The sequence below is a fragment of the Onychostruthus taczanowskii genome, unplaced genomic scaffold (assembly GCF_017590055.1).
Source record: "Onychostruthus taczanowskii isolate IOZ18803 unplaced genomic scaffold, ASM1759005v1 scaffold19, whole genome shotgun sequence".
Classification (NCBI taxonomy): Eukaryota; Metazoa; Chordata; class Aves; order Passeriformes; family Passeridae; genus Onychostruthus; species Onychostruthus taczanowskii.
In genome coordinates this window covers 19,641-39,868 of record NW_024499128.1, presented here as the reverse complement: position 1 = coordinate 39,868, position 20,228 = coordinate 19,641, and the positions used below count along the sequence as shown (strand labels likewise).

Genomic DNA, 20,228 nt, shown 5'->3' with positions numbered 1-20,228 from the left:
GACTCCCTGAGTCTGCGGCTCCCCGGAGCTGTCCAGTGCAGCGGGCGCAGGCCGGGCCCGGCCCCCGGCGGGCCCAGCGCGGCCCAGGCCCGCCCCGCCCGCCGCCGCCAGGTGCCGGAGCCGCCGCCGGGAGCCGGTAGGTGCCTGTGGGCGGTGGGGATCGGTGCGGGACCGGCGGGACCCGGGGGTCTCGGGGGGCCGCGGCGGGAAGGCGGCCCGGGTCCCCTCAGCCCCGGACAGGCCGCGGCGGCCTTCCGGCAGCGGGGCCGGCTGGACACACCGGAGCGAGACACTGAGAGCCGGGGGGGCACCAGGCATGGGGGTATACCGAGCACGGGAGGACACTCGGCGCTGGGGGGACACTGAGCATAGACGGGGACACAGGCAGGAGAAGACCAGCACGCTCTTGGGAGAAAGAGGGATGGAAATCAAGCCCTGGCTAACTCTGAAGAGGAACCAGGCCGAGGGAAGGGCTCGGTGCTCGGCCGTGGCTGGAGCGTTCGCTGCGGAGCGGGGAGCTGCGGCTGGATGGGGACATGGGCCCGGAGAGGAGCGGGAGGCAGCCCTGGCCTCGGACGGGCCTGTGACGCTGACCGAGTGTCGCAGGGTACTGCTAAAATCTTGCAAAGCTTCAGCTCTGTGCCCTCAGCACTGCCGGGAAGGGCTGGGACGGGAGGGCTGGGATGAAATTTAATCGGGTGGAAAGCGAGGTCGTGTACTTGGGAAAAGACTTCCCGGTGTAAGGCGAGCGCTGCTGCCCGGCCGAGGTCATGAGCTGGCGGGGAGAACGGCGGGGGCTGCAGCGGGGCACAGCTGAGAGGGGAGCGAGTGTGATCGTACAGATCCCGGGAGAGAAGGGAAGCAGGCCTAGGAACGAATGTGCGTGTTTCCAGTTACCTCTGCTCGGGAGAGACTAGCTCGCCCAGTGGTCAGGGATGAGGAGCCCATTTTAGAGGAGCCGAAAGAAGCTGAGGTGTCTTGACAGGCAGGAAGAGAAATGATGATGGTGAGGATGATATTGGCACATTGGCAGTGTGAAATGAAGAGAGTTCCTTCAGTTAAGGTATAGTGTGGCACAGCAACGAACACCAAGGAATAAACATTAGTGGGAATTTGTGGGGTTTTTAGCCATTAAAATGGTGAGGTCTGGCTTTCCCTCCCAAGGGAACTGGAAAGGCAGAGGGTAGCAGCTGTAAGGCAGTGTTTGGTTGCTTTAGGAAAAGCACAGGGGGTGGTGGTGGTTGCTGCTAAACAGAGGAATGAGGTTGGGATCCTGGGGAGAACTCAAGGGCTGTGTCGGAGTGGGAACCTGCAGGCTGGGATGGACATTGCCATGCCAGTGTCCTCTGCATCCTCCACATGAGCCATGCTCAAGGTTAAACTTCTCCAGGTCCCTGCAAATGTAGGTTTGTGCCCCTTGGCCCGAGGAAAAGCTGCTCTGAGGTGGTCTCCTTGCACCAGTGAGAACTGGGAAGGGAATTGTCACATTCTAGGCTGAGCCTAAAATATCAGGTGGTAGAGATGTGGTCAGGCACAATGATTTTAAGTAGCAATGTTATAAATTATAATTCTAGTGGGTTTGGGCTATGTGTAGAACTCTCTGAGAAACTCTTTGGGAATATGCACAAGAGCCTCCTGTTTGTTCTCTTCACTCAAAGTACTTAAAAGGGGGCTTTAATTTCAGCAGGGGCCCTGCTGATTTCAGAGTGTGACCAGAGCAGGCAGCAGGAAAAACTACAGTGAGTATTACACAGTCATAGCGTGGTGTATAACCACAGTATGTCATTCAGTCATGTTCAGGAGCTACACAAACTCGTGTGGAAGCACAGGCTGCAAACTTCCCTCTCCCAAAGGCTTCTGTGTCTCGGTGTCGTGGTGACATGATGTGCCCCAGGAAATCCCCAGAGGTGTTCAACCATGTGGCTGCTCTGTTCTCCTCAGGTGTTACGTGAGGAGATAATTCCTGCTTGGAGGTAGGCAGGTGGTGACTTCATGGCTGTGACAAGGGCAGGGGGATGGAGCAGTGTCCCCAGATGTCCCTGAGCAATGCCAAGTGGAGCAAACGTGGTCAGTCCTGCCCAGCTGCCCTTACAGGGGTGGTGGAGCTGCAGTGGCTGTGTGTGCTCAGGGCTGACTCAGGCTGGTGCTGGAAATGGGATGTGTGTGTTCCCACTGAGTACCAAAACATCCTGCCACAGGTGTGACAGGGACAGGTCACACCGAGGGAACTTCTCTGATTTTGGAACCCTTCCTAAGATGGAAGACCGTGCGGAGCTTCTTGTGTTCCCTCAGCCGGTCTTGCACCTCAAATTCAGTTCTGAAACTCACTCCCTTGTGTTCCTGCTCTGCTCTGTCTCAGCTGCAGTTACCAAGGGAGGGAGAATGTCTCCCTCAGCACCTGGTGTTGGTTTATGACATGTTTGTGAAGGTTGCTTTCAAATCAGCTCTTTCTGTGCCTGGGAAGCCACAATGGGCACTGCTTTCCTTCTGGGTGGAGCACAGGGGGCAAACATGTCCTGGGAGCGCAGCTAAGGTGCTCCTGTAGCTGAGGGATGTTCAGGCAGGGCCCAGGCTAAAGCCTGTCCACAACATCTCTATGTTTTGGGGGGAGTTTGGGTCCTTGTCACAGTGTTGGCACCTGCAGAAGTGTTGCCACTGCCAGTCTTACTCACTAAGACAGCCAAAGAAGGGATGAAAGTAATTTTATTATGTAAAAGATTTTTTTTTTCCTTTCAGATGTGAATTTAGCAGATAAATGCATGTGTTTAAAGGATGGTGTTGGTCTTCCAGTGTGAGGATGAGTGGTTTTGGAAGGAAATACACAAACTTGTTAGTATCTGCTCTGATCCAAGACTTGTTTTCTGCTTGTGGGTAAAGAGAAGTATGAAAATCAGAGTTCTATGTCTGTTTGTGGTACATTGTGAAGCCCCACATTTGATTTCTTATGATTACTTTAATCAGGAGAGACTATCCTGGATTGAAAGAACCTACATTTTTTTTAAATAGTGAGTTTTATGGGGTCTGCAGTGGGGCTGGTGCTTCACTCCTGCCACTATTAGCAGTACCATGTGACAGTTTTCCTGTACCTTCCCAGGAAAGGCTGGTGGCTGCCAGGTGAGCCAGAGAGGCAATAAATAGTATTTGCATAATACGGAGATTAAAATAATGACAAAGGCAGCAGGACTGAATATAGCTGAGCTTCTGACAGGTGTGCCAGCTTCTCAGAAGGTGTTCTCCCAGAGTGGGCTGTGCAGAGGTGCTGAACACAGGGTGGGCAGGAGAGTCAGGAAACAGCAAACAGATGCTGGTGTGCCTGGTGGCTCTTAGCAGCAGTCAGTGATGTCCCAAAAGGTCTTGAATTGTGCTCTACTCTTCCCTGATACAAGAACAGTAATGGTTTGTAGTGGGAACTTTAGTAGTTCTGCAAGACACGGGAGGTTTTTGGTTGGTTTTGCTTCCACGACCTGATTTTGCAGCTCTTATGTAGGCAAAGGACTCCAGCTTGGAGCCAGTCAACTCTCCTGAAGGTTTCAGAGCGAGGCACCTAAGCACACAAGTGTGCGAACACAGAGGTCTGTGCACACTTCTTCCTTCAAAAAACACACAATGAGCAACTTCTGCCTTGGGATGTGATGTTCACTTGCTGTTTTCCTGCTGTTCCCAAACAGCACTGGGTATCCATCTCACAGCTGGAGAGATGCAGTGCCACTTTCATGAGCTGTGTCAGATCTTCACATGCTCTGCATAGGATCTGTCTCCTCCTCTGATCAAAGGGAATGCAATTGGAGCAGCTGCCATAGGAAGCCACAATCAATTTTCTCACCAGAATAAAGTCTCTGAGGCAAGGGGAGCTCAGATTTTATTTCTGGCATGAAACACTCAGGGAGACTCTTGGCTGCTGTTACAGTTTTGCTTTGGGCCCCTTAGTTCTGAGCTGCCTTGTGGCTTCAGGCTTAAATTGTGTGTTTGTGGTGGTGAGAAACAGCTGTTTGAGGGCAGCCCTGTTCTGGTCATGGATATGGGTGGAGGATGGAAGCAGGAGCAAAGTGCTGCATGCTGCACATCTCCACGAGGGGCACTTCAGTGCAGCTGTCTTTAATCTGAGCTGTCTTAGCAGGCCTGCATTTAGGGTAAGAAAATAAAAGAAACAGCCCCAAAAGGTGGCAATGTGATTAACATCTTAGGAGCTGTGCAGAGCAGCTGCTGGCAGTGCATGTTTGACTTTGTACCACTTGGCTTGATGGAACCTGAGATCATCAGAGAATGAAGAGCTGACCTGGGGCTTTCTGTGCAAATTAAGTAATATATTTCATTTTTACTGTGATTAGTAAGATTACTGTGCATTAATAATAGTTCTCTCCTTTGCCTCCTTTATACCTAAGATGGAATATTAACCAGTTCTATAGATTTTAGGATAAAGCATTTGTGCTGAGATGAGGGTCCCACTGCCCTGAACTGTCTCTCCTGTGTATGTTCCTGAACCTTCTTTGATACCCAGTCTCTGCATTTAGAAGGAAAATCTTCCCTACGTTGCACTTACAGCCTGGCTCCCTATTAACAGTTTTGGATGATGTTTTTGGAAGAAGTATTCTGCTTTAAGTTTACACATTTACTGTTCCAGCCTGCATTCTGTCTTACAATCCTAAATTCTATCACACCTTACTGTGATTCATGCACACCAGCCCATGCTGTAGCTGTGTTTCATCTTTCTTTGCTCCTTGCATTTTTGCAGAGAAATAAATTTCACAGTTTGAACCATGAGAGCCTGTTTGCTTTGGGACAGTTTCCTTGAGCTGTCATTCTGGAGTTTGTGTCAAGGTTGGCTCTACATATGAAGGGCTTGTGGTTTTCCCAGCCATTCCCAGAGCTGGGCAGAGGTGAGCAGTTACACCTGAGCACAGGTGATCTGCCACGGGCTGGGGACAGCAGGCTTTGTCCTCTGGGGCCATTCCCCACAGGCAGCAGCTCTGAGGGGCTTCCCACTTCCTACCTTTGCAACTTCAATCTAGCAGTACCTCTCAGGGCAAGATAAAATGCATTAAAAGGTGTTTTCCAGGTCTGTTTTCAAGCATAGCTGTTTGATTGAAAAGATGGATGTGGCAGCAGCTCTCTGGCCACAGAGAGCAAGGCACAACTTTCCCAGGCATTGTCCTGGGGAAGGCTGTGAGAAGATCAGTGAAAAGAATGATAAACAATTCCTACCTTCAGTTGCTGCACCTGATGTTGTGAACATGTGGAATGTGTTATGGAGATTTGTTTACCAAAGGGTGATTTCTTTATTGGCCAGTGGTGATGGTGCTTGGATTCAAGGACCAATTGGGTCCACCTGTATCATGACTGTCTGTAAGGGCGATGGGTTTCTTAATTAGTATAGTATAATAAAGTGATTGATTTGCCTTCTGAGAAGCATGGAGTCAATGCTAATTATTACCCAGCTGGGATGCCATGTTAGGACAGATAGACACCCCCCTTCCCTGATTTGTGAGGGATCATCAAGGAATTGTATTAAAAATAAGCCCCTCATTGCTCAGAAATCCCTTCCTCCCAGAGCCCCACAGCTGGAGAGCAGGTGTAATCTCTCAGATGATGGGTGAGTGAACAAGATTACTGTCCTGGGGAGAATTATTGTGCAATTGATTTGACTTAGGTCACAGAACAAAGATTGTCGTGTGGGGAGAGTTTTGCTGGGGGCCAGACAGGCTGTGCTGAGGCTGGATGTGAGATGGGAGCGCTTGGCTTTGGCTCTTCTGTTCACAGAGTTGTGGAAAGCCCATCCAAGCTGTGTTTTACCTCGTGCCCTCCCACTGTGGAGAAGGGAAATGGCTCCTCACCCTCTGCTAATGGCATCCCTGAGATGGATGTGCTTTTCCAAAGGAAAAGCACTTGACCAGCCTCTAAATCTTTTGGATGCTAATGCTTGCGGAGGAACAAAAATCAGGGCACAAACTGGGAGCAATTTGTGTCCTGGCAGCCAGGGGCTGGTTCTGGGAAGCACCAGCAACTTTTCCTGGTACAACAGTTTGCTTCCCACAAGCAGAGGGAGGGTCAGATGAATTTAATAGCAGTGCCATTTGTTTGCAGAGCTTTTGAAAATAAAGATTGACTAATATGTTCTGGATTGACTCGTTCATATCTCCAAGACCCAGAACAACTGCTGTCCCATGGTTTTTCTCCTTCCCTTTTGGGTTGGTTTGTTGTGGGTTGTTTCTTTATTTTCCAAATGGCCATGACTCAGCCCTTCCCTGCTGCTCTCTGAGTTTCCTGGTTTCTGAATAGGCTATTCTTGGGACAGCAATTCCTGACAGATAGGAACAAGGAGAGTGTTGTGTTGTTTTCTTCTCTGTTTCTTCTGTGGCCTGCGTGAATGCTCTGCTTCCCTCTGATTTTTGCCTTTTTCCCACATTACTGAATGGACCTAAATTGTTGGATGTCATCTGGGGCCCGTTTTTGCCCTTGTAGCAAAGGAGCCCTCTCAGACATGACCCAGGCTTGCACAGCAGCAGCTTTTCTTTCCCAGCAGGATGGTGGGGACAGTCCTGAGCATGGAGGGTTAGACTGCTACAGCTCTGTCTATTGCAAAGCTTCAGTCTGCCTTGGTGTAGCCTCTGACTCCAAGGAGCTGTGCTTGGCTCTCCAATGATCTCCTGGGCAAGGAGTAGATCCAGGTGAGGACCAGCACATGGTGCCACGTCCATGGAGGCTCAGGCGGCTCAGCCTGGCTGTGGGTACACACTGCCTTTGTGTGTACTGTCACAAGTAAAGGGAAAATATCACCTAGAATTTAAAAACAATGAAAAAAAACCCCTTCTGATGGCTTATTTATTGCCCCCCTGCAGATGGCAGAGGCGAGGAAGCTGAAGGATTCTCTTTCTGAAATACTTCATGGTGCAGTTACCCAGCCTTTTTAAATAAAAAGCTTTTGGATTTGTTCTGAAGTTTATTCCTCTGTAGTGTGGGCTGGGGAAAGTCACCTGCTGTGGCAGGGAGCACCCCCAGGCCAGGTGTGCTGGCTGCTGTTCCTGATGTGCAGTTGGAAGTGAATGAGTTGTCTAATAGTGAACAACCTTTGGTGGGTTTTAGTTTTATTAAAAGCCCAGCTCTTTCTTCAAGCCACAGTTGTATGTGAGGGGGAAATAGCCTAAACTGTTGTATATTTGCCTTGAAAATACAGTTGGCTTTTTGAAAAACCAGAAGGACTCTATGTTTTCTCAAAGCCTGTAGTTACCAAAAGAAATTTCTCAGACTAGAGGGCTCAAAACACAGGGGCAGTGTTCTTCCTTAGCATCCCTCCACGTTTTTGGATATGCTGTATTGTTGTTAAGCCAACCAAGAGAAAAGCTGCTCTGTGTGAGGAGGATTTGAGAACATTCACTGCCAGATTAAATTAGCCTTTCTGAGAATAAATTAGTCGTTGTGATGCAGGCAGCCCCACTCTCTCCAGCTGTAAAATCTGCCCGTGCTGGTACCCGCAGCAGATAAATGATGTGTTCAGGGCTGTGCTGTTAACAGGAGATTAGATTTCTGGCTTGGGGTGAATGAAAAGCAGCCTGTTAGATTTTATTGATTATTTCTCCAAATGAGAAGCATTTCCTTTAAAAGCATTTAATTTTAAAGCATTTTCTTTTAAAAGGAAGGAAAGGAACCCATGGGATTCAGTGCAGCTCCATTCTGGGAGGAAGTCATGGACTAGAGCCAAAGCTGTACCCGTGCTGCAGTGACTCCAGCCTGGGATGCTTTTGAGGTCCTCAGGTGTGCCAGTCACCCAGCTCGTGGCAGAAGGGGAGCTGCATCCATGTGCCTGGAGTATGGAGTAGAGGAGTGCAGTGGGGATGGGATTTTGGCTGCTGCCCACTCTTCTGGGCTTGTGTTTTTAGCTGAGCACTGGATCAAAAGCTGCTGCTGGTGTGTGCATGGTGCCCTTTTCTTAGAGGCATCTTTGGTTTGTCTCCTAATTAACTAAATGCCTTTATTCTGCTTTGTGCTAGTTCAGGGAGTGCTCGCAGGAGGCTGGGCCTGTGCTGAAACCTCAGCTTGTCCTTCTCACCTGTGCTGCTGGGACCACTCAGCTCCTCCAAAATCTTCACGTAGGCTTTGAGCAAGCAGGGACTAGAGACCCTTTCCTGGTGTTGAATATCAGCTCTTTCCCTGGGCTTGTTGCAGGTCTTTCACAGAGGTGTCATCTGGAGCATATTTGTGTTTTGGGAGCAGAGGTTTCCCCCAGAGTTCGTGGCTGCCACAGGGGGTGTTAATTTAGCCTTTCAGACTCTCCTTGCCGTGATTCAGGATGGTTTAGCGTGGTGGGAGCTCAATTTGGAGCTGCCTGCTGAGCTGTTCTGATGTGAGAGAAAACAGTTCCCAGCCGGTTTAGTGTCGTAACTGTGGCAGCTGCTCTGTCTTCCTCAGCTCAGGAGAGGATTTGAACAGCTGAGCTGTTTACCTGCCCTGAGGGCATCCTGCTATTATGGGCTTGAATCTTCCCTGTCCCATCCTCTGCTGGGGGAGCAGTGCCCCTGCCTCGGGACTGCTCCAAACCCCTGACCAGCGATGCTTTTCGTGGAGCAGCAAGGCAGTGAGGGGTTGCTCTGAGAGAGAAAGGGTTTGGAAGAGCCCAGAGCAGGGACCTGGGAGGGGTGTTCTGTGTGTTAGGGCAGCTTGGAGTCCAGCTCTGTCCTAGATTTTCAGTAGGAGCTTTGGGGAAGGGGTTATGAAGGAGTTGGCAGGAACTGGTGCTGCAAATTGAAACCACAGTCATGCCTGGAGTGAAAATTAACTTTACTGGACCTGGAAGTCAATGTGGACTAGCCAAGTCAGGTGGGAACTCGAGAAGAATTGGGACTGGCAGGAGCTCTGTGTAACTCAGAGGTGCCCAGCACTGAGCACACTCAGTGGCTGTTGATTAATCCAAGGGTTTTCCCCTCTGGGACATTGTCATCTGTCTTTGAGCAGCCCAAATGAGTTGGGCTTGGGAGCAGGGCAGTGCCAGGTACCCTCCTCCTGTCCAAGTGCCATGGGACAATCCAGCCCCATGCTGGTGGCCCTGGGAAGCTCCAGGAGAGGTCCCAGTCTGGAACTAGGAAGTTCTGTGGGAGCAACAAAGTGAGTGTGGTAACACAAATGGCCTCAGCATGAAAGAGTTCCTCCAGTGCACATTTTCGGATGTGTGCGGATGCTCCTTGCTGGCAGTGGGACTCAGGAGAGATCTCAGACCTTACACACACGATCCTGCTGAACCCTAAACCACACTCCTTTGCAAAGAGTGAGCCTTGGCCTTACACAAAATTGAGTGACACAGAGCACTTCTCTGCAAGTGCAAGGTGACATTGTACCAGTTAAATCTGAGGTCGATCCTGCTGAACCCTAAACCACACTCCTTTGCAAAGAGTGAGCCTTGGCCTTACACAAAATTGAGTGACACAGAGCACTTCGCACTAGTCCTCAAAAAAAGTGCAAGGTGACATTGTGCCAGTTAAATCTGAGCAGCTTCTCTGGCGCTGAGGGAGGATCTGTGAGCACGGGAAATGCTCATGCTGGAGACTGGAGCCAGTGCTACAGCAAGCTGCTGCTCTCCTCGGGAGAGGAAACATCACTGCCATGGCATACGTTTTGTACAGCACTTGAACATGGATCTGGAATCACCACCAATGTACTCAAAATTGTTTCATTGTGTTTCAAAATCTGCAAGGGAATTCTAAATACGCTCTCAGGCTCTGATTAATTCTGAAACCAAAATGCAAAACTGCTGATCAGCTCTGATTCTAATTTCCTCCTCCCTTGGAGCTCACTGTGTCATTTAATGGACGTCACACATGTACTCAGTTTGATTCAGCAATGATGTAGCTGTGTTATTTGACTTTCTCTCAGAAAATTCTGTAGAAGGAGGCAGGAATGAAAGAGTGAATGTTTAAAGAAATAAAATATTTTTGATTTGATACCTGAAAGGGAATCTATAAACCCTGGGGTTTGCTGTGAGACATAGTGGGTACTCATTGCATATTCACCTTCTCTGTGCTGGTCTCCCCCAAATGGGAGGCAGCAGATGCTGACAGCAGGAGATGCTTTTTTGTGTAGGTAACTGAAGAGCAGTACTTGGTGCCTGGGAATGACCTGGGGTACTCCATGGAGAACCTCCAGGCTGCCCAGTCTCCAAAACCATGAGTGCTGGGAGTGGGAGGGACTAACAGTTCTGCCTTTGATCCCTTCCTAACTCATCCTTAAGCCTCTGTTCTGGGCTGCTGTCAGAGGTGAGCTCAGATCTGTGACTGTGCTTAAGAGCTGTGGATCTTCTCATGACCTCCCGAGGCTTCTGCTTGCTGCTAAGCTTCTTGAGCTGGGGTATTTTTGTTTGCTTGTTTAAATGAACAGCTATTCTTGTGGCACGGTTGTGTTTCATGCTACATTAAAACACACTGTTTTGGATTTAGTTGCTTGAGATTCTGGCAGGTTGTGTTATATCACCATTATTAACAGATATCAAAGGGATGATGTAATGCAGGATGTATCCTCTCAGGGGGGAAATTAAGTAGATACAGAGGACTGGAGGCAACAGCTGCTGCTATCACTGGATGCTTTCCCATGGATGCTATCAAGTGTTAGCTTGGATTCTTTGTGAACTGCAGTGAAAGTCTCATGGAAAAGCTCTCTGCTTCCCCAGGGATTTGGCTTGCAGCACCCTCCTTTTCTCATCTCTCTGGAGCACATTGGTAGGATGCAGAGGAGTTCAGTTTTATCTTTAAGGTTACTTTAATCACATCCATGAGCACACGTGGGGTTTGCAGCCTGTCTTCTCCCGTGCAGCCAGGACACCTGCTGGAAGGGTCTGAACAGTGAGCACCTCCTGAGTGGGACAGTGACAGCCCCTGTGGGGCAGCCTGGCTGCAGTGTGCTCCCTGCTTGCTGTGTATTCACAAAACTGGCTTTTGGGGGCCCAATTCAGCTGCCCTGGCTGGTGGTGCAGAGTGCTCTGTCTACACCTCAACTTTCCCCATTGTCCTGACACGTGGAAGAGCTGGGGTCCAGTTGAAGTGTGATGTTGTGACCCCTTCTCCCTTGCAGCCCCTCCTGTCTCCTGGATGTCACTGTGAGCTCTTGCCAGCACATGATGCTTCCCACAGCTGTGTGCCACGTCTTGGGAGCCAACAGCAGAGAGAACGAGCTACCCCAGTTTGTTCTTTTCATTTTGGCTGGTTTTTCTCTAAATATTCAGGTTAAGCAGGTCCTGGCAAGGCTGTTTCTGCAGCCCCATGTGAAGAGCCAAGAGTGCTTGGTCAGCCCATCCGGAGGGAACAGCACTGGAGAGAATCCCAGAGGCGGCAGCAGGTCCTGCAGGCGCTCCTCCCGCGTAACCCTTTGTGGGAGTTGCAGATGAAACCTCCTTGTTTTAAGCAGGGAGGGTTTTGTGTCTGGTTTACCTGACAGCCATGCGGAGGAGCTGCTGGAAGTGGTAATTTGAATCTCTGGCCAAGGACAGCTGAGCCGGGGCTGCGCTGTGGAGATTATCTGATTGTGCTTTGGATTTAACGCCCTGAGAAATCTTGCTTTGGATACAGCAGCTGGCTGCCAGCGAGGATCCTGCTCTGAGGTGATTTGTCTGCTGGGTGACGGTGGCACACAGAAGGTCAGACGAGACGTGCAAGGTCCCCAGGTAAACAGCTGTGATGGGGAAACTCCTCTGGAGATTCACGTACTGGAGAGCAGAGCAGGGAGCTTTGGCTGTCTGACATACCTGGTTCAAATGATGAGAAACCTTCTTCTCCAGCGTTCCTTCATTTTAAAGGAGAGCTACTGGCCTGCCTTGCCAGCTGAGCTTTCTGTGCCTGCGCTGAAGGAACAGCCTGACCCTCCTGGAAAGAAGCAGTTTTCTGCAGCTGAAATCTTAGTGCAGAAGTGTGGAAGAAATCTGCTGTTGTGGGAGCTGCTTGGCTGTTCTTGAACAGTGGGTTTGTGCTCCCTGGCAGTGACTTGGACTTGGGAAAACGCAGCTGAGTTGCTCAGAAAAAGAACAGACCTTTCCTTCAGTCCTTCACTTGGGGTTCCGTTTCCATCGGCACCTTGCAGAGCGTTGCAGACATGCGCCCTCTTGCTGCCTTGGCCGAGACCAGGATGAGGAGTTGAGGAGGTGCTGCCAAGGTTAACGGCGGGTAAAGGAGCGGGTACATGGTCAAGGATTGCCAGGACATCCTTCTCTCTGAAGGAGGCTGGAGCACTCTGTGCTCTTTATTCCTCCGCTCCGGGTTCCGGGGAGGTGATGTGCAGGCTGGGGGCAGCAAATGCGCACGGGAAGAGGCAAAGCTGAGGGGGGAGCTTCGTCTTGTTTGCATGGAAAACATCTTTTTGTTGTTCTGCATAAAAACCAGGCAGAAATAACCACTGACAGTGCTTGTTCAGCAGAGATTTATGCTGCCTTTCCTTTGGAGGTAAGAGCTGTCCGGTGGGATTGCGCGTGGTGGGAGCTGAGCCACATCCCTGCACGCTGTGCCAGCGGGCATGCGCACGGAGAGGGCAAACCTGCGAGCTCTGGGCACTGCAAGAGAGGGCAAACCTGCGAGCTCTGGGCACAGCAGAGGGCAAAGCCTGTGAGCTCTGGGCACTGCAAGAGAGGGCAAAGCCTGCGAGCTCTGGGCACAGCAGAGGGCAAAGCCTGTGAGCTCTGGGCACGGCAGAGGGCAAAGCTTGTGAGCTGTGGGCACAGGTGTACCACAGGGAACATGCAGCTCCAGGCTGGGTTTGGAGGTGCCATTCAGAAATGCCATTGTGTAGGAGGGTGATTGGGATTGTCACAATCAGAGTATGGCTCTGTCCCCCCCAGCACACCCTGCTCGGTTCTCCCTCCTTGCTGCCCCTAAAGCTCCTTTTGAGGAGTAACAGACTTTGGCTCAAATGACATTTTACCACCATCTGACTGGCCTTTTGTGCCTTCCTAGTCTCAGTATTTCTCAGTTTCTGGAGCACGTAACCTGTGGCACACAGGTGTCTTTCCTAGGGTCAGGAAAACTGGGATGATGTTGGCCACAATGCTGTTCCTATTTCTAAAGGAAGGGTGCTGGGCTCAATGAGGGCCCAGCATCTTCAGGACTCTTGGCTTTTAAAGCTGTATTTCCAAAAGCCTGGAAGCTGGAATCTGCATCTCTTTGATCTGCAGTGAAGCTGAAAGTGCTCATGTATTTTCTCTAATTTATTCATTGAATTTTAGTGTGGTTTTTTCCTTTTTCAAATATCAGAATTTTTTTTTTAATGGAGTAAGAGCTCCAAAAATGTGCAGCAGCAGCTTTTGAAGTGTCAACGTCACTGAACGTGGCTGAGTATGAACAAATGCTGCTTCCTGTCTCAGTGGCTGGAGCCACTGCTCCCATGGAGGAAGCAAAGCTGAATTGCTGTGCATCTCAGTTACAAGTGCAGCAGGAGCAAGGACAGCACAGGCTGTTTCAGCTGTGGGATGGATCTCAGTGGTGCTGTGAGGCTGACTCAGAGCTGCTGGGGCCAGTGCTGCACCATCAGGGCTCACACGTGAGTTGGACCTGCCAGCATCTGCTCTGCCCTTGCCAGGTTTGTCTCACCCGTGGAGATTTCATCTGTGAGGAGGCAGCTTGAAGCACAGACAGCTGCTGCTGGGGAAGAATGGCATTAGCAGACCAAATGTGAATTATCTGTGTCCATCCTCTTTGTGGCATTATCTGGTTTGTGGTGTTAGGACCTGTTCTGGGAGCACGATATTCCCTGGTCCCGCTGCACACCAGTTGTTTTTGATGAGTGGTGCCCACCTTATCTGTTTGGAAAGCAGGTGGGATGTGCAGACCTTTCCTCTTGCCATGCTTGAATCCCAAATTCTGCAGTGATGTAACAGAGGGAAATACAGCCAGTATGGGATGCTGAACCCTGACACATCAGCTCCTCTCATCACTGCTGGAAGTTGCTTTGTATCAGTTTTGAACATGTCAGTAATGGGAACCAGGGGCTTTGGGGTATTGATCCATGCCCTCTGGACAAGGGCCTGGAATGACAGGACAAGGGGAAATGGCTTCACCCTGACAGAGGGCAGGGTTAGACTGGAAAGTGGGAAGAAATTATTCCCTGTGAGGGTGAGGCCCTGGCACAGGGTGCCCAGAGAAGCTGTGGCTGCCCCTGGATCCCTGGAAGTGTCCAAGGTCAGGATGGACAGGGCTTGGAGCAGCCTGGGATGGTGGAAGGTGTCCCTGCCCATGGCAGGATGCTGTAATGAGATGGGCTTTAAGGTCCTTTCACACCAAACCATTCTGGGATTCTACAATCCCTCATTAGCTGGATGGGGGCTGCTGAGCCCAGGAAAGAGGTGGATTAGACAGCATTGTGTTTCCACAGGCAGGGCTGGGTGCTGTCCCACAGTGCTTCAGCTGTGTGAGAAGCCTCAGACAGACCTCTTGGGGCTGAGAGTTACACCTCTGATCTGAACAGGGGACACAGAAATCTGTTGCCATCTTCTCACCCAAAAGCTGCCTGGAATGAGGTCAGGGAGCAGAGAGCCAGGGCAGGATACAGGGATTGAGGCCATAGCCAGGGTGGGCCAAGCCCTTTCTGTGTGGAGGCTGTGATGGAGCTGTGCTGTCCTGGCTGTCTGTCACACTGCTGTGCCCCAGCAGGTTAATGGGATTATTTTCTTTTTCATTTTCTTTAGCAAATACCAATTCCCTGGGGGACATGGGGGTCCCTTCCTTGTCTTCTGTGTTTAACTGATTGTGGTGATTCTGGTTCCATACTGGATTTATCCTCTGTAGTTAGTTTGCAGAGGAAGCCAGTAAAAGCTGTTCTTCCAGTTGAGAAGAGCTAATCTGCATTTGTAGCTGGAAATAGCATCTCCTCTCTCCATCCTGCTATGATAACCAGCTCCTTTTGAGTCTTAGGATCTTGCAGTGTGTCCTTGCTCCAAAGGACCTGCACAAGACATTGGTGATTCCATCGGATCTTGAACTAAACCTGGTAATTTTGGAATACTGCAGGGCTGTCAGTGCCAGGGTGGTGAGGGATGCTCTGGGGCAGCTCAGTGCCAAGGGGGAGCCGAGTGCCCTCTGGTATCCCACGGAGCTCTGTCAGAAATGGGCTGGATTTTGTGCTGCTCACATTAAGATGAAAGAAAGCAAAGGAGAGAAACAGCTTCTAAGAGGCTTAAAAGCAACAGGCTTTCTTTTCCTCCTGGGAAGGGCACACAGCCAACACCTTGCTCTTTACAGATCTCTCTTAATAAGCAGAATATTGCATTAGGAGCAACTGAGCCTGCCAAGTATGAGCAGAGGAGCCCTGCATCCCACAGTTTCCCTCATCCCAGGGCACGTGTGGCTCCGGGAGCCCGGGTGGCACCCTCGTGGCTGCCATTCCCTCCTGGGCAGGGTGGCAGCATTCATGGCTGCCTCACCCTGGGGCTCTTGCTTCATCTCATGGGTGTTGGTGGAGTGGCTGGTGGAGGACTCCTCCTCTCCTGCCTCCTCTTGCCAGCTGCTTTGGTGGGGGGAATGAGGCTGGGGAGTGTTGAAAGATGATTATGGGAAAGCAGCATCTGAGCAGGAATGGGAGGAGAGCTATTATGTTAGAAAAGCTGTGGGCACAGTTGGCCTGTGAGGGAAGGAAAACTCCCTCAGGCAGGGAGGTGTCCCCAGGTAAGGACTCTGGGATGCTCTGGTTGGGCTGGCCTCATCCAGAACCCCTGCAGGCATGGGCCCAGGAAGGTCTGAGGCTCCTGGATGTGCAGGGTTGGCTACTTTGAGAAGAATAAATCCTTTTCTTCACATCCCCACTGAGCTAAAAGGAGCACAGCCCAGTTTGAGCTTTGTAGGTCACTGAAGGAGAAGGCAGGCTCTGCAGTGTGCCTGGAAATGCTCTGTGCCATGGCAACTCTGCTTCCCTGGGCTCTTAAGGAAGAAACTGGAGTGAGAAGCAGGAGGAAGATGACCCCCAGCTGCCCTGGTGTTACTCCTTGAAGCTGTGTGGCTGCAACTCCAGACCTTGGGGGAGAAATTCTAGGCAGGAGACCTGGGGGAGACCTGTCAGGAATCTGCTCAGCTCCTGGGGGGATCAGCGTGCTCCTCTGTGAGCAGCAACAGGTGATGGTGCTCCTCCAGGGACTGATTAAATTTCCTGCTACCTTGCAGGAGGCTGCGGGGTGGCAGAGTGTGAACTAGGAAAAAAGGAGTAGAATAAAGCAAAGTCATGGAGGTGAGGGAGGGATGGGTCTTCCTGCCTTGCTTGCCAAGTCTGACTCTGCTTGACCTGGCAGCTGCAGGTGGAGGTGGCTGAGCCCCACGGGCACCTCTGTGGGCACAGCTGCAAATGCAGGGCTGGGGCAGCACTGGCTGCCTGGCCTGGTGCCTGTGCAGGCTGTGCCATGCTGGAGAGGTTGGCATGCTCTGGGCTGGCTGCCCAGCACGTGGCTCTGGTGCCAGCAAACAGGACAAGCAGGGTCACATTTGCTCCTGGCCCGTTGGGGTGAAGGATGGAGCTCCCAGCACTGCTCCCTGGGCTCTGACAGCAATGTCACCCTGTCCCATGCCTGATGGCAGCTGTCCCAAGCACTGAGTGAGCAGCCTCTCACTTGTATTTCCCAATTTAGTCACATCCTACCAGCTGTAACTGAGCCACTGGAAATGGGGAAATCAGGTTTCTTGATGTTCTTGCACTTCCTTGGATCTCAGAGCATGTCAGTGGTGCTTTGCCACGTGCCAAAGACACAGAGCCCTCATGCCTGCCATTGAGGGGGTGCATGGGGAGGCTCCTGCCTGGGGGAGAGAAGGGGTTTGGTGTGGCAGCCAGGACAGTGCTGCAGCTGTGCCTCCTCTCCATCTCTGTAATTCACTTGCTGTGTCCTTTTGCACAGACCCAGTGGAAGAAGTCACCAAAGTTCCAAACTACGCTGCTCAGAGGAGCTGCTTCTCTCAGCTGTCAAGGCCTCTGAGCTGTTGCTGCAGGGAAGAGGACAGGTAAATTCTACCCCATGTAAAATAACAACTCCAGCTGTTAAATGTGGTCTTACCTTAACTCACTGGATTTATTTAGAGATTTATTTAGAACTGCTCTGTGCGTTTGCACCCTCTGTCCCGGAGTTTGCGCTTCAGGCTCAGGGCAGGGGTCCTTCCATCCCTCAGGGTGCAGCATTGTGTCACTGAGGGTGGAGGTGGGGGGCTGTGGCAGCTCTTCCCCACCTTTGGTACCCCAGTGATGCAGCCAAGTCTTGGCACAGCACATTCCAGCCCAGCGCTGCCCTGCAGTGTGGCCATGCAGTCCAGAGCTGCCCTGATGAGCTGCTGTGCACCAGGTTGGCTTTACAGGGAAGCCCCATGCAGCTGGCAGGAAGATTTTACACCTTGGAGTTGCTGCCTGGTCAGAGCCTGTCCAGCTTTGGGGCCATACCCCTGGTTCTGCCGGGGGGGGAAGCTGAGGCTGGTGCAGGGGTGGCACCAGCCCTGGCCTCCTCCTTTACCTGTCACCTCCATCCCCAAGCCCCACGCCAGCTCCGTGTGCCTGTGGCACCGAGGGCTGGTGTCACCCAAAGGCTTCTGTCCCTGCAGGGCTGCCTGGAGCAATGTCCAACGACCCACCCCCACCCTACCCGGGGGGCCCCTCGGCACCGCTGATAGAAGAGAAGCACGGCCCCCCCTCTGCACCAGGTACTGGGGGGTGACATTGCCACACACACAGGACCCGAGAAGCGTGGGTTCCCTGGCACTGCCTGGCTGTGGCCTCTCCTCACAGCACGCTGGGAAGGGTGGTGCAATGCCTGGCTCTGTCCCCATGTCACCCTTGGGGGAGGCAGGAGGGAGTCCTAGGGGAGAACAGGAAGCACTCCCAGCTCAAAGCCTGGCACTGCTCCGTGCTGTGGGGTGAATTTGGGTTTCTTGTGGCCCAGAGGAGGATGCAGCTTAAGGGGTTGCGCCCCCACCTCTTGTCTCCCTTCCCTGTTGGGGTTGACACCGTGAGCACACAGCCAGGACACCATCTTCCCCTCAGTTCTACTGCCTCCTTGGCTGCTGACTGTGTTTCCTTTCAGAGGGTGTCACCCCAGTGGTGGGACAGCCCCAGGGGGTTCCTGTCCCCCCTCCTGAGTTCGGACCCCCCCCATATGAGCCGCCCTCGCAGCCGGGGTTCATACCCCCCCACATGCCCACGGATGGCTCTGGGCCCTATGTGCCACCAGGTGAGTCCTGCAAGGGATTGGGGGACGGGGTGGGGATTGGCAGCAGCAGCAGCACACGTTTCCTGGGGAGGTGGGGGGACACAAGAGGGGGTTGGGGCTGCCATTTGGAGCTTGCAGTGAGGTTCCTTGGGATGGGGTGGGGGGCACAGTGCCTGTAGCAGGGCTGGCCCCAGGTCTGTATTCAGAGGGTGGTGTTGTGTAGCAGGGTGAGGGTCTCCCCAATAAGGATCTGGGCTCTCCTGCCAAGTACAAAGGTGCTCACTTGTTTGTGTTTGTCATTCACAGCAGGATACTACCCACCCCCAGGCCCTCACCCCCCCATGGGCTACTACCCTGCCCCAGGCCCCTACCCCTCTCCTGGTGGCCACACGGCCACAGTGCTCGTCCCACCGGGAGCAGCCACCACAGTCACAGTGCTGCAGGGAGAGATCTTCCAGGGTGCCCCCGTGCAGACGGTGTGTCCCCACTGCCAGCAAGCCATCACCACCAAGATCTCCTACGAGATTGGGCTCATGAGCTTCCTTCTTGGCTTCTTCTGCTGCTTCGTGGGGTAGGTGCTTCTAGGGTGCTCAGCCTCTGTCTTGGGTGCTCAGCCGGGTCCTGGGTAGCCCCAGTGCTGGTGGCCTTGGCTGAGCTGTTGGGCATGGTGGGGACCTTGGCACAGAGTGGCACTGGAGCAGCAGAGGGCTTCCTGGGGTGACAGCCCCTACAATTACATCTCTTGCCCATGGCCCAGAGAGAACTCCATGCCCAGGGGCTGCCCCAGCTCAGCATCTCTGCCTCTCCCTGTGCTCCAGGTGCGATCTCTGCTGCTGCCTGATCCCCTGCCTGTTCGATGACTTCAAGGACGTGACACACACGTGTCCCAACTGCAAGGCCTACATCTACACGTACAAGCGCATGTGCTAACGGCACCCCGGGAGCCACTGGAACGCCGCCGGCCCCGCCCCGCTGCCGTCCGTCTGTCCGTCTCCGCGTGTGCATCGCCCTCGCTTCCCGCCGGTGGTGTGTATGTGTTATCCCCGGCTCCCTCCCGCGCAGAGCTGCCTCCACTGCCCCCAGCTCTGCTCCTCACTGGGAATAGTTGGATTGGTGACACTGAGGCACAGGGGAGGTGGGCCCAGGCCCCAGATGCTGTGTGGGAGCTGCCCTGCAGTGCGCAGGAGTGGGGGGGCATCGCCCTGCACCCCATTACGCTCCGGGGTGTGAACGAGGCCCCTCCCACCTGGAGCAACCCTGGGAAGAGCAGCAGCTGCTGGAGGTGCCCACCCCAGTCCCACAGTGCAGGGGGTGCCTGGCTGCAGGGATGTGCTGGGATGGGAGCCCAGGAGGGGACCCAAACAGCCCATGGTGTCCTCAGGGGATGCAGCACAGCCTTTGTGGCACTTTCAGGAAGGGGCTCAGTGACAAGGAGACAGGGCAGTGCCATACTCCAGGCTTCCGTGTGGTTCACAGCCCCCTCCAGCCCCGCAGCAAAGCCCCTTCCCGAGGGGAGGCAGAGCTGCCTCTAAGCACACGGGGGCCCGGCAGCCGCGCTGCGCCCTTATCAGCACCTCCGTCCTGCCCGGCGGCCACTCCAGCTGCATGCGCCTCCTCCAGGGACAGCCCCAAGCAGCCCCGGCCCCCCGGCAACCTGAGAGCCAAAACCACACCCAGCATGTCCTGGCTGCCCGGCACGTAGAGTAGAGGAGTTTGTTACCAGGCTGCAGCTCCAGAGCCGTCCTGGGCCCGGCAGGGTCTGTGGGGTCCTCCTTGCATGTGGTGTAGGGGGTGTTTTAGCTCACGCACCTGAGGCAGAAGGAAGGGGCAAGCAGGCAGCGACAGGAGCTGCCAGCAGCACTCCAGAGCAGGGGCCAAAGGACCTGGGAGCCAAGTTCAGCCTCTCGGGGCTGCTCCTCCCTCCCCTGCCCCTGCAGCTCCCCGAGCAAAGTGAGGGGGGTCTCTCAGTACACAGGTCTGCAAACACAGCCTGGCCTGCACAGGCAGCTGCTGTTTGCTCAGGGGTGGAACTGTGGCACTAGTCAGTGTTTTTATGTAAATAAATAACAGACCCTGGACTCGTGTGCATCTTTTC

At 52.9% G+C, this 20,228-nt stretch overlaps 1 protein-coding gene across 3 annotated transcripts; it reads left to right on the top strand.

The window, feature by feature from the left end:
* Positions 1-73: 73 nt before the first annotated feature.
* On the top strand, positions 74-20,211 carry CDIP1 (cell death inducing p53 target 1). 3 transcript variants are annotated; one of them, XM_041401464.1, is made up of 6 exons: positions 74-136; positions 16,838-16,940; positions 17,529-17,627; positions 18,008-18,154; positions 18,443-18,704; positions 18,952-20,211. In XM_041401464.1, the coding sequence occupies exons 3-6, from the start codon at positions 17,543-17,545 to the stop codon at positions 19,061-19,063; spliced, it is 606 nt and encodes a 201-aa protein (XP_041257398.1). In that variant the 5' UTR covers positions 74-136; positions 16,838-16,940; positions 17,529-17,542; the 3' UTR covers positions 19,064-20,211. The 3 variants fall into 3 exon arrangements, with proteins under 3 accessions (XP_041257398.1, XP_041257395.1, XP_041257397.1); XM_041401461.1 differs by having other exon boundaries at positions 75-136; positions 18,440-18,704; XM_041401463.1 differs by lacking the exon at positions 74-136 and adding an exon at positions 585-607 and having other exon boundaries at positions 18,440-18,704.
* Positions 20,212-20,228: the final 17 nt, after the last annotated feature.